The sequence below is a fragment of the Ischnura elegans genome, chromosome 3 (genome assembly GCF_921293095.1).
Source record: "Ischnura elegans chromosome 3, ioIscEleg1.1, whole genome shotgun sequence".
NCBI classification, from domain to species: Eukaryota; Metazoa; Arthropoda; class Insecta; order Odonata; family Coenagrionidae; genus Ischnura; species Ischnura elegans.
Genome location: NC_060248.1, coordinates 35,283,551 through 35,296,169, shown reverse-complemented (window position 1 = coordinate 35,296,169; position 12,619 = coordinate 35,283,551). Strand labels below are relative to the sequence as shown.

At 36.9% G+C, this 12,619-nt stretch overlaps 1 protein-coding gene across 2 annotated transcripts in view; it reads right to left on the bottom strand.

The window, feature by feature from the left end:
* The window catches only part of LOC124155649 (exocyst complex component 6), a 31,338-nt gene extending 18,796 nt beyond the window's left edge, over window positions 1-12,542 (bottom strand). The window contains exons 1-10 of one of the 2 annotated variants that reach the window (XM_046529654.1): window positions 12,344-12,542; window positions 11,560-11,725; window positions 9,175-9,359; window positions 8,377-8,478; window positions 7,923-8,025; window positions 4,824-4,902; window positions 3,025-3,143; window positions 2,835-2,918; window positions 1,839-2,006; window positions 502-573 (exon numbers count right to left, since the gene is read on the bottom strand). In XM_046529654.1, coding sequence (XP_046385610.1) covers window positions 502-573; window positions 1,839-2,006; window positions 2,835-2,918; window positions 3,025-3,143; window positions 4,824-4,902; window positions 7,923-8,025; window positions 8,377-8,478; window positions 9,175-9,359; window positions 11,560-11,725; window positions 12,344-12,438 — 1,173 coding nt within the window. In that variant the 5' untranslated portion in view covers window positions 12,439-12,542. Of the gene's footprint in view, window positions 1-501; window positions 574-1,838; window positions 2,007-2,834; window positions 2,919-3,024; window positions 3,144-4,823; window positions 4,903-7,922; window positions 8,026-8,376; window positions 8,479-9,174; window positions 9,360-11,559; window positions 11,726-11,925; window positions 12,055-12,343 lie in introns of those variants that run through there. The other variant, XM_046529653.1, reaches the window with a different exon arrangement.
* Between the last annotated feature and the right edge of the window lie 77 nt (window positions 12,543-12,619).

Sequence of the window (12,619 nt, the reverse complement as noted above, 5' to 3'; positions counted from 1 at the left end):
ATTAATACAATTTGTAACTGCAAAAGAGATTTAAAATTTGTATACAAGCAAATGCGCTGTCTGGGATTAAGTAGCAGTGTTTTTCACATCAAGTGCTCACCAAAATGGCCTTCAAGGGCTTACTTCATGAAAAATTACTTATATCATGGATCTTTAAGTGTAATACGCACTATTACATATACGTATACATATGTACTTATATCAACAGGATATTTCAACAGAACAGAATTCATCATTATTACAACCCTGACGAATATATATAAAACATTTAATTGATCGTTGAAAGCATATCAGTGGCACATGACAATATATATGCAACATTCCAGTCCTAGATAATAAACATTTGTAAAGGATTACACTATAATTATAACTGATATTTAAATCCAGACCTTAGAGAAGAAAAAACTGTAGCTGAATTCTTGTCATCAAATACTTAAAAAACAAAGAGCAAATAAATTTTCAGACATAAACATGAACTTATAGTAAGAAAATGTTCCTTACCCTCAAGGTGGTAATAAATAGCATTATAAGGTTCTTTATTTTTAGCATCAAAGTTGCATCGGTGCAATAAGCCTGAAACAAAATAAATGTCATAAATCAATTGAATACTCACTGGTGTAGCTTTATAGAATAACGCATTTGGTAGCCCAAAGCAAATTTCAGAGTTATAGTATTAAGAATTGGATGAAATAATATGATTTCTTAATTTATGCATACAAATATTAAATGCTTTGTCTTTGTTTAATGTTGCCTCATTTAACCTTGCTATGCAATGATGTTGCTAAACCATAATACTCCCTTTCTTTTTAGAGAATTCTGAGGATAGCTTGGTAACCTAGTGAGTAGAACACTAAGCTTTTGACCACAGGTTGACAGTTAATATATTGTTGTATTCTTTAAACGTCCCAGAAGAAAAATCTTCTAAATACAAGATATTACGGGGAAGGACCTGGCCCAAAATCAACCATCAAATCATGTTTTTAATTTGCATATTTGGACTTGGATTATATTCCATAAATGTTCTGTTCATTAATGTGACTGTTTACCACTGTCAGTACTCACACATTTCACTACTAATCCACCGATGATCCCACAAAAATGAAGCATAATTCTCCCCACATAAAATATTTCCATTAATCTACCTAACTAGAGAGTAAACTTGTCCCTTTTTGACTAAACTGAGGGATTCACTTACATTATAGTCAACAATAGGGTCATTCTCTCAGGCCCGAAATCTCAACTAATTGAAACCATGGTAGATGGAAGGGTAAGACAAGTAACGACGAAAAAGAAAATTTCCTCATACAGCCATTTCCCATAAATATAAAATCAGAAAGCATGAAAGTATCCGCCTGTATCTCATAAGTTAGGGACATCATAAGAGTTAAGGTTTATTCACTCGTTGTGTGAGAATTGCAGCTTTAGCAAGGATTTGCTCACAGGCCGTGAGGCAAATTCTTAGGAACAGGGATGAAGGAGTAATGCACTTTCCTGGAGTTTGTGACATCATTAACTTATCTGCAAGACCTTGAAGAACATCAGATTTTACCTGTGTATAGCTTGAGAAGTTGATGACATATAGAGAAAGATACAGGTCTCTTCATCCTTTAAACTCCTTCACAATCAGCAATGAAAGAACTTGGCAAACAAGCCAATTCATTTTGATTTGCTCTCATGCAAACTACCCATAGAAGCTGAAGAGCATTCAACATTATTACTCAAGGATTAGAACTTGTACAATGCTAAAAATCTTTCCGATAAAAAACACTGGCACAAAAAAGATATTTTGCAGAGAAAATGTTTGATTTTTTACTTTATAATAGCCAAATTTTACTTACAGAGTGCGTCCTGAGGGCATTAATAATCTTAGAAAGAGCCATGCTCCACACTTCATCTAAGTAGCTTCGATTTACGAGGCCATTGCCTGTATTCAAGATATGGTCTTCAACAACAAAGAATCCAACAATTCCATGGATGTAGGCTCTGTATCCAACGATGGTTTCATGCTACGTTTTTAAAGGAAGAATAGTACCAAATATCAGCAATACAATTACAATAACCAATATCATTATACAAAAAAAATACACTGTAATAACAGTTAATGATTTTAATACCAGAAGAAAAATACATGAGTAGACTTGATAAGGGAGATAAAGAAATGAATAAGGACCGCCGCGGCTGGCGTAAAGGTATTCGGCGCCCACGTCGACAAAGTCGTGTATTCAGCAAGCTGAAATTACCAGGCCAAGGCATTAGAATGACTTCTCGGCTTTAAAAACTGCATTATTACATGAGTTTCATGATAGCGCTTCCTGTCGGCAGATTGCTGGACCTACTAGCCTCGAAAGCTCTGTAACCTTAACTACTCGACTCGACATTCGTAATGCCACTCGAAACGCTCGAGTCGAGTACCAACTATTCGATCGACTTGAATTTTCGAGTACTCGCACATCCCAAGAAGATATGTGTTTTGTTATTACGATTACGTGGCGCGAAAATTCAAATGACTGTTGGAAACGCGGTCGTATATTTTGTTGTTTGAAGTACTACTGGAATCGGAATCGATTTTTCGCCTTGGCAAGTACTCGTTTTCGATTCCGGTTCTTGGTCGAGAATCGAGGAATCTAAGAATCGAGGAATCGAACCGACCCATCACTAGTAAATTCGAGACTGAACAAATGCATTTGCTACCAGGAATGCATTCTCATCTTCCCTCATTAAAATGGTCTCGTTTTATACAAATTCCATTGGCACAAGGTATGTAACCCTTGTGCTAAAGAGGCATGAGTGTATAGTCTTGGTCAAAAAAAACTAAATGGCTATGCAAAACTCACCATATTAGTCGGAGGTTGGAGGACCAAGCGAGCTTGCTTTTTTCTTTGCTTCCTGTAATACGTCTCGAAAGTTTCTCGAGAACCCTGATTGAAAGAAAATAATAATCAATGCATGAAAATAATTACAATGCAACAAATTGCAACAAAATGATCTTCAAACTCTTCAATTTTCAGAAGCATTTAGACTTACTAGAACAGAGTATATGTGGAAACATCGGTGGACAGGTGAGAAGTCAATGAGGTCCTGAGCACTAAGATCTTCATCTGCATCATAACTACTTTCAACTTTAGTGTCATTTTCCGTTAGGCCTGATCAAAAACATAAAAGCAACAAAAAAATGGATACATGATGTTAGATTTGGAGAGTTTGGCTTAAATTTAATAAATTCTACAGGCATAAAGAGGTTAACAACAAGAGACACGACTTATTCTCTCTATCATATGGGTTTGACTACAATTGCTTGCAAATAAATGAGAGAAAAACAAATACGAGGGCTATTCACAAAGTAAGGAATGTTTTGGAATAAAGAAAAAACTAAGTACAGTCGACTCCCGATCATCTGGCAGCGGTTTATCCGTGTTGTGGATTATCCATGCATTAGTTAACACAGTGACAGTGTAGTTCCCGACGTCTTGCAGTGGATTTGTAGCATCCATGAGAAATCACTGCAAGAATCTGTTTTCAGGATCCGTAATCTCGCAGCCACGAATGCATGGTTATCGGAAACCAGGTATTACGTGGAGCAGTCGGAATAAGAGTACAATCACGTTATCGCCACTAAAAATATTGCGGTTGGTAAGAAAAAGCTACCTAAAATAACTGACTATGTGCATGAATAATAGTTAGAGGTCCGTGAAAGTGGTTTTATTTTTAGCTAAAATTCGTTTTAAAACCATGTGATTTCGGTGTTATAGAAAATCTTGGCGGTGTTATTATAATGCTACATTTTTCCCAGGTTTATAGGCGTTTTATTATTTTATGGTACATGTTTCATGAATACATATGCTTTTATTAATCATTTTACATAACATTTAACACAATTTCGATTGTACAAAATTTCTGATAAAACTACACAAAAGAAATGGTTCAAGTATGTAGTCTTGGCGAATACGATTGGCAAACAGCAAATCCCCACTACCTTATACGTGTATACTTGGAGAGCCATTCCAGAATTTTTGCATTGTCAAGTTCTAAGCGCTAAGCTCATGGACACCAAGATATACGAGACTTGCGGGAGTCTAGTGACGGGAAGCGTAAATGTTCCTTACTATGTGAATAGCCCTCGTATCTTATGACATAAAGCTTAAAAGCCATTTGGCTTAAATACAGCAAAATTGAGGATTCCACTCTTTTATTGGCTCACATTCGAAGGCGGTTCTGGCATTAGTTTCTTCTAGGATTGGTTCTTGTTCTTCATCATTTGTTTTATTATGGATGAATGATTTTCGTTAAGTTTTAATGAAAACAGCCAAAAATAAGATCATCTTATCTTATTCGTGCTTGAAAGCAAACTATCCCTCTATTAAAAAGTATAGAATGAAAATTGTGTTCCAGATAAATTTTCTCATTGGGTTTTGGGAAAATACTTCATGACTCAGGTTTCAAGTCATGAAAATATCATTTGGCTTAGCCAAGATCCGAACAGAGGTCTCCTGATTGGTGGTGAGGTATGCTACCAGTTACTTCACGCAATTTTCTTCCAAGGCAAATCTCAAGACTGTGTTAAACAAACAAGGTAATGATGTTGAACACAGAGGCACAGGAGGTGGGAGTCATCATTTCATTAACTACCATTCCATTTAAAAAGGAATCAAAGAAAAAATGTGTAAATAGAGGATAGGAGCACAATATTCAGAAAATGAATTTAAGCGGAAGGGGTAAATACCTATTGCAACTTTATGTACGTTCATCGCACGACTGTGACAGGTCTGAGGTCATCTAGTTAATAGACAACTTACGGAAACAAAAAGAGTATTTTGATGACTTACTGTTGAAAGAGTTCTGCGTAGGCATCCTTCGCTTCTTCCGACCCAGAATACTAGCATCTGTTCCAATTTGCTCACCAGTCTGTCAATAAAATTGAGAGGGGTAAAAACGTGCATTAAAAAATTATAATGCACTTAAATTATGTAGTTGTGTTCAGCCAGATAAATTGTTCCTCACTATATTGAACATTTAAGCAGCTATCACTCAAGATCCTTCAATCGTGAAACATTCAGCAAATTGTGTTCCATCTCTACAAAATGTAGCTATCTATTTTAGGTTTTTATCAATAATTATTTTTTTCAGGAACAATTAATTTTCAATTGAGATACTAATCACTCACTAGGCAAAGTAGAGACTTAAGTAATATTTTCAGGGTTTACTTCAATTAAATTATGTTCAGCTTCCATTTAAGATTTTACCCCTTCAACTCAGTAAAGTGTAAGAGAGGGGTTATAAATTGTAAAGAACACTAGTCCTTGAAGTTGAATCTTGAGATCAAAGATGTAAAAGAAAAAAATTATATACATATCAAAAGATTGGCTGATTAGAAAGGCAGAGTAGAGGAAAGTTAAACCAATACGATGGTTTATAACCAAAGGTCATGTACACATATGAACATTTATCCATAACTAACTGGTCACCTGGCGTTGCTTGGGAAGAATAGAACCCAGAGAAGGGGAAACTTAGAACTTAGAATTCATGGGCATATTGACCTGTCAAAATATGGGATAAAAATGACCTCGGAAAAAATGAAAGAACAAAAGAAGACACACAGTTAGTCAAAATGCAAGGTTAAAAGGATAGCAATGTTATTCATGGGCCATTTACATGTGAACGGTGAAGTTGTGAGAAAACGAAGAATTGCAACTGGAAGTCGCCAAATCGGTCTTGCCTTGCCGGTCAAACCTTGCACACAGTGCTCACAAAGATATACAAAGAAGGCAGATTGAATGGAGATGTTATCGGAATGTGGGAGTGTAAGCTGAGGGTGGGGAATGGATGCTAGGTGGAGTGCTAAGTGCATTTGCAGGATTCGGTTATGAGTAAACGATGCAAAGGGTCCATCGGAATAAACTAGAGATGTGCAAATAGTATCCGCGAATACTCGAATACCTCGAATACTAGAAAGTATTTGATATTCGAGGTCTCGAATAGTTATGCGAAAAGTACCGCCTTGAATACCTCGAATTTCGCGTCGTACACTGTCGCACGCACGTCGTTGGTAGTTGACTCAGAAAAATGTAGAGAACTCGAGTCTTTTAGTGCATGCAGCGCCGTTTTAGGCAAGTTGACGAACTACATCTAATTCGCGGGTTAGAGCGGTGAAAAGAGTTCGACGTGGGGAACCTCAATTGATACGGGTGAAAAAATCCGAAAATCCCCGGTTTCCCCCACCAGGAAAACCTCAGTGCCGTGGGATAGTAATTACGTAGCACAATTCCCAAAATCTGCTTCCCCCTCCATCCATTAGCCCTCGGCCCCTCCTCCGACGCTTTCCTCCTCTTCGAAATGAAACAAACGGCCCCAGCTCGATCAGGTTTCGTATAAATGAGACGAAGTGTTTACCTTGTGTCATTTATGGCTAATAAGGACAGGCACTTAGTTTGAATCTTTTCTAGGAGATGAAACTACCATAGGGAGAAACTCAGTGCCGTGGGATAGTAACATTGGTGCATTTCCCACGATCTGCTATCCCCCTCCATTCAGCACTCGCCTCACCCACTTTGACGCTTTCCTCTTCTCCGAAATCAAACAAAAGGTCCTTGCTCACGCAGGGATCGTATTACGAAGACCTAAGCTTCGAAAAAAATATCAAGTTACACGAGAACAATAAAGACGTATCTCACGCCCCCCCCCTTTTCTAACCCACTGACCTTTTTCTGCCTACCTGCTTCGAGGTTCCCCATTTCTGGAGGTCAAATATTAGTAATGTGTGCGTAATTTAAAAAAGAAGAAGACCAAACGCGACGCATTTCTGACTGTATTTAAGCATTTTACGCGAGGAAATAAATGTCAAAATAGGACGGAGACTTGGCATTCTGGCGAGACTCGATATGAGCAGCAGAGCTTCTCGGAAGTTGATACGGTATTTTTTCGGAAAACATATATCAAGTTACAATTTATGAGTGATGCTATTAATCTTTATTGTTACAGTCCCAGACGAAGGGATATTTTCTCAGGATATTTGGTTTCTCCCTGATAGCAATTCCAATTCATCTTCTGATTTCGTGAGAACTCCCAAAGATGGACTGAAAATAATTGAAGAAAATCCGGTGGAGAAGAGCTTGTGTTTTATAAAATGCCTCAGACTGTCAGCTAGCACTTGGCAGCAGGAGTGGGGGTAAAGCAATGTTAGTTGAATTAATTATATGCCCAATTGTTTCCATAAACTTAAAATATTCCATTAATCAGCTTAATTCCTGTTCGAATCCTTTAAAGGAAATCAAAATTACTCCCCAAAATATTGTGTTGCCTGCTGCATAGGCAACCGAGTCAAACATTCCAACATTCATCGTTTAGTATTCGAGGTATTCGAATATTCGAGCAATTATTTAATATTCGAATTCGATATTAGAGTTCGAGAAATCTGCTATTCGACCCATTTCTAGAATAAACCGAAAGTAGCACAAAAGGAATCTGCAGCATAAGATGCACCTTGCACAAACTTTGATCGCAATACATCATGCAGCCGTTTGGATACACATAGTGGATAGACAAACAGACATCTTCTTTTAGATACATAGATGTTGCATTTTCTATCTAGCTCAAGAAGATTCACTCAAAAAATAATGATGATGGATCAATTAAATGCATTAATCATGGGTCATCTTGATACCCTTAACCTTAGACTTGTGGAGCCTTTAACCTGCAAACCTAAAGAAATTTAATGCTGAACCTCATGTACACCCTTCCGTAAAAACCCATTCATTATCTCATACCCTATATTCCAGGTCTTGCAATGCCATTCTATGTAATTCACTGTTATTTTTTATCACACTTATAAGAAGCAGGGACACACTTGTATAATCATGACTAGCAGCAGAAAACATGCTAGAGGAGGAACATTTAACAGACTGATATAAATAATTCCTAATACTTACATGCTTCATTGCAACTTCTCCAATTTTTGGAGAAAATTTTCTGATGTTTTCCAAGAAATCTTTCAAATCAGACATTGATGCCTCCTTGATATTATCCCTAAGCCTGTGAATAAAAATAATGAAAATAGCAACCAGTGATGGACTTTTAATAATGTTTAACTGATAATGCTTTTTTCATATCTATTACAATTCCGCTGATTCCGATATAAGATCAATTTTCAACATATTATATCATAATGTATGCTCATGAAACTACCAGAAACACCTATTTTGGCTATTTCAATGAATGACCAACATCCATTCACTAAAATTTGTGAGCCATGTCACAACATGTACAGTCAGATTCAAAAGTATTGCAACAAATGGAGCGGCACCACTTTCGCCGCAGTACAATACATATTTAAATATTACCGCTGAATCACCAGTGGCAAATGCATATTGCCCATCAACTTACTTTGGTATATTTTCCCTCATCTGATGGGAGAATCGATAATTTGCAACCCTTGGTAAATAGAGATGTTCCAACTGCTCAAGAGTCTTCAATGCAGGGTAGTACCTAGAAAGACAATCACTTTATGGCATAAAGGATAAAAAATTGACATGATCGGAGTCAATATTGCAATCTGCAAAGCACAGCATCACTTATAATCAGTATTTTGGCAGATGAAAATTTTCAAAAGGATAACAAAATCCATACGCAACAGACAGCAACATTTAGATGGATTCTACAAATCTTTCATAAATAGAACTGAAGCCAAGCTTTCTCCACTATTGATATCTAAATATCCAAGACAAAACTGTTGACTAAAGACTAAATATTTAAACTGAGTTTATAACAGCTTCTTGGAGAAAGTAATACAACTATATCCGAGCATGTGCCAGTCTACTGGACACCAAAGGATTAACACCCACTTCATTATATAAATTCAAGTATTGTAAGAATAGAACTTAAACAGTCATGCCTTCACTATCTTACAATCTACCTTTAGATAAGAAATCATGAGAAGATACTACAGTTCCTAATATTGGTCTTACTTACATTAGGTGGTACTATTAAATAATCATAAATGTGCATATTTAAAAATCATCACCGAATCACAAGTGACACATGCATATTGCCCATCAACTTTAGTATATTTTCTCTTATCTGAGGGATGAATCGATAACCAGCAAATCAAATCTTGCATAACATTGTTCCGGAAAAATAATTTGTTGGCCAAGCCCAAATATGCCCATGCATGAAACAACTCACCTTTTATCCTTCATCTGCCTCTGAAGTTTTGCATAGGTTGTGAGAACTGGAAGGCAGAGAGACAGATTCTCGATAGCAGCCGCTATATTGCTTTCTACTTTGCGGGCACGCACCAACTCCTCACCCTTGGCGATGAGATTATTTGCTGATTGGCGCAGATCTTCATCCAACTGAACAACTTCATTCTAAAGAATCCAGGAGTGAAGTAAGCATTAGTCTAAATAATGGCCACCAGTGACGTCATGGAAAAATAGCAGTGCCGGAACGTGCTTTCCTTAACTTTCTTCAGAAGTGAAATATTACTCTGTGTGTTTTCTTTTACAAGTCCTTATTTACATTTTAATGCTAACTATTTTGTTTCGGTTACAAGTGTACAAATTAGAAATTTTGAGGCAACAAAATTGATAAAAGTGTTATTTGACTATAATGTCTTTTGTTGACCAGAGCTGGAATGGCGTTCCGACTCATTCCGGCACCATGACACCACTGATGGCCACCATTATCATTTATTTTAATACTGAAAAGATACTACCCCAATATTATCATAGAATCTCTACCTAAAACAAGATACCTTTGAATAGATATTCACTATTTTTGGCCTACAACCAACCTACAGTCCAGCCAATGAGAGTTGTCCGATGATAGCACAAAAGGAGGGGCTGAGAATCCTATGCTAGCACGGTTTTCAGCTAATTGCTATCCCCCAAACCTACCTCACACCCTCGCCTAGTTATACAACGTTGTCACTGAATTACTGAAACAAGCCTAACAATTTTTCTCAGTGAGGACAGAGTGGCAGTAAAGAAAAGCATAAAAAGGTAATAATGACTGAGATTCTTCCATTGGCCATTCAAGCTTGTCATCCCTTCCCGCTCCTTTCTTCACGGAAGCCTTTTGTTTACACGTGGCAAGGGAATTTCTCTTTCTGACCAGGCAACCTTGCTCCCTATACCAAACTAGACCCTTCTGACCAGTGGCATTGCCAGGATTTTGAAATGGGGGGTTTTATCAGATTTTTCCCTTCCAGGGTTTATGGAAAACACCCCAGGGCAAATGGCCTCAGGCAGGGGTCCTCCCCTGGAATATTTTAGGATTTTTGAAGTTGAAAACCTTTTGGGCTCAAGAACAGTAATTTTGTATCAGCATTCATTAGAAGTAATTTATTGATACCATTTTACTTGTTCTTTCTCTAAAGGCCCAAGGGGGGGGGGTGTAACCTAAAAAAACTCCCCCCCCCCCCATTTTTACATGGTGAATGAGGTTTAATAATTTTTTTAAGTGAATATAGTTGTATGTGCAGCAGTTACAGCTAATGAGTGAATAAAATATGTAGCATTATAAACATGATGGTTGACATGCATTTGTATTTTCAATTGTTTTGCTTCTATTATCACTAGTTATCAATTATTATACAATTATAACATGATGCTTTGACCTGAAAATTTTATGTCAATATGATTTTAATTTCATGAATATTTGGGCCAAAAGTATCTTCAAGATTGAGGTATAAATGATAATGTTGGAGCACAGTATTTTAACTGTGCCTTCATTGTATATAATGTGCGAAAACATAAAACTGATTTCCCATCCCAACTAACAATTATGACACCTATGAAACAAAAAGATGTCTTGATAAACATGTGCTGTCATCTGCTGTTGCCTTAACTTCCAAGGGACCTCACCATATTTGTATAAAGCTGCATAATCACTTACCATAATTTATGAAAAAAGATAAATGAATAGCTATTTTCAAGAATATACTTTAAGACTATCTTTTGTCTCATTTTTTTATATTTTAAATGACTACTTGAGCCATTATCAATGATTGCATATTGTTTTTGCTAGTATCCGTATACTTTTGTTTAATTTTGTATTTTTACATGCCTTATATACTTGCAGCTTGTACAAAAATGTATGTCATGGGCAAATAAATTATTTTCTCGACACCATTCCTTACTAGGTACCTTGAAGTGCACCACGAAGAGGTGCTTACGATGTTAAATGCAAAGTGCCTTGGGTACTTTAAGAAGGGTGCCCGGAGATGGGTAGAACAGCCGATAGAGAAAAAAGTGGAGGTTAATCATAATTTCTTAACTTATTAAGGTTCTCTCTATAGATCAAATTTCAACTGGTTGGCACTACTGGAAATACCATTAAATTCATCGATACTGAAAGTGTCATTTTCGCTCATAAACAGATACGTGTGAAAAATATTTCAACATACACACGTTAATTGCACAGAATTGACACTAAACCAAAGTTTTAATGACATAAATCTGGTCAAAAGGGATTTAAAGAAAACCTGCACACTAATATGACCATGGTGCAACCACCACCACCAAGACTAGGTGCAACGGTCAACCGGTTAACGTAAAAGACACTTACATTCAGTTTCTTGGCTTGAGACCGTACTTGAAGCAACTCTCTAATGGAATCAATGAAGCCTTGATAGTGAAAGTTACACATTCTTTCAATGTCTTTGTCATGGCTTTTGATTCGGGAGTCAAGTTGTTCCATAAATTTATGATGCTCATCTCCATCGTATATGGCCCTGAAACATTTAAAAAAATATTTCGATTACAAGAAAATTATAATAATTAGCGCTTACATCACACTACCATGAACACATTAGGACAATGGCTATCCGCAATAAGACTTCTGATTTGAAGGCAAATTCACTGAGCAGGGACCTAAACAGGTTATCATGCGACCCACATACTAATATCAACATTCGTTTAAAGATATTTATACCGAATAACCAATCCAACACTACTGGCGTCGTTGGTTTCGATTTCATAGAGTAAATGATCATGATTTGGCTTAGTAATGAATACGGAGTCGCAGCTTGACTCGTTCATTGTACATCAGTTGAATAAAGGCTCAAGGCGCAAACTCCACCCCTTACAAAATGTTTACATGTACCCTATAATTCCACGATTTATGCGCAGATGCAAACTTGTTGGATCGAACAAGTTGCTTCAAGCCTGCGTAGTAGTGAGTAGAGGAAGCGGTGAATTTGATCTGAACTCCAAACTCCTTCAGTAACACAGCACGGGGGGATCAAGATTTATCTTAAATTGTTAATTCAACTTGTAAACACTCATGATAAATTTTAATTACACCGTGACACTAAATCTGCCTTTCGGTAAAAGAAAAAGTCAACAGTTACCGAAATGTGGAACCCCAATAATCGTCAATGCTCTCGATTTCTTGCAAGAACAACTCATAACGTTGAATTCTTGAATCTTGTGCTTGATTTTCCATTTTATTGTTCTTGGATCCTGGAAATCACTGGATATAAATAATAATAGGGTAATAGGCAAATTCACGCCCCCATGTTTACTACAAAAACCAACGCCATCTCTTTTCCCACGACTACGAAAAAAGAAGCATCGTGAACCGTGAATGAGAACCGCGTTCGTGGGATGGGATCAGATGGGATGGA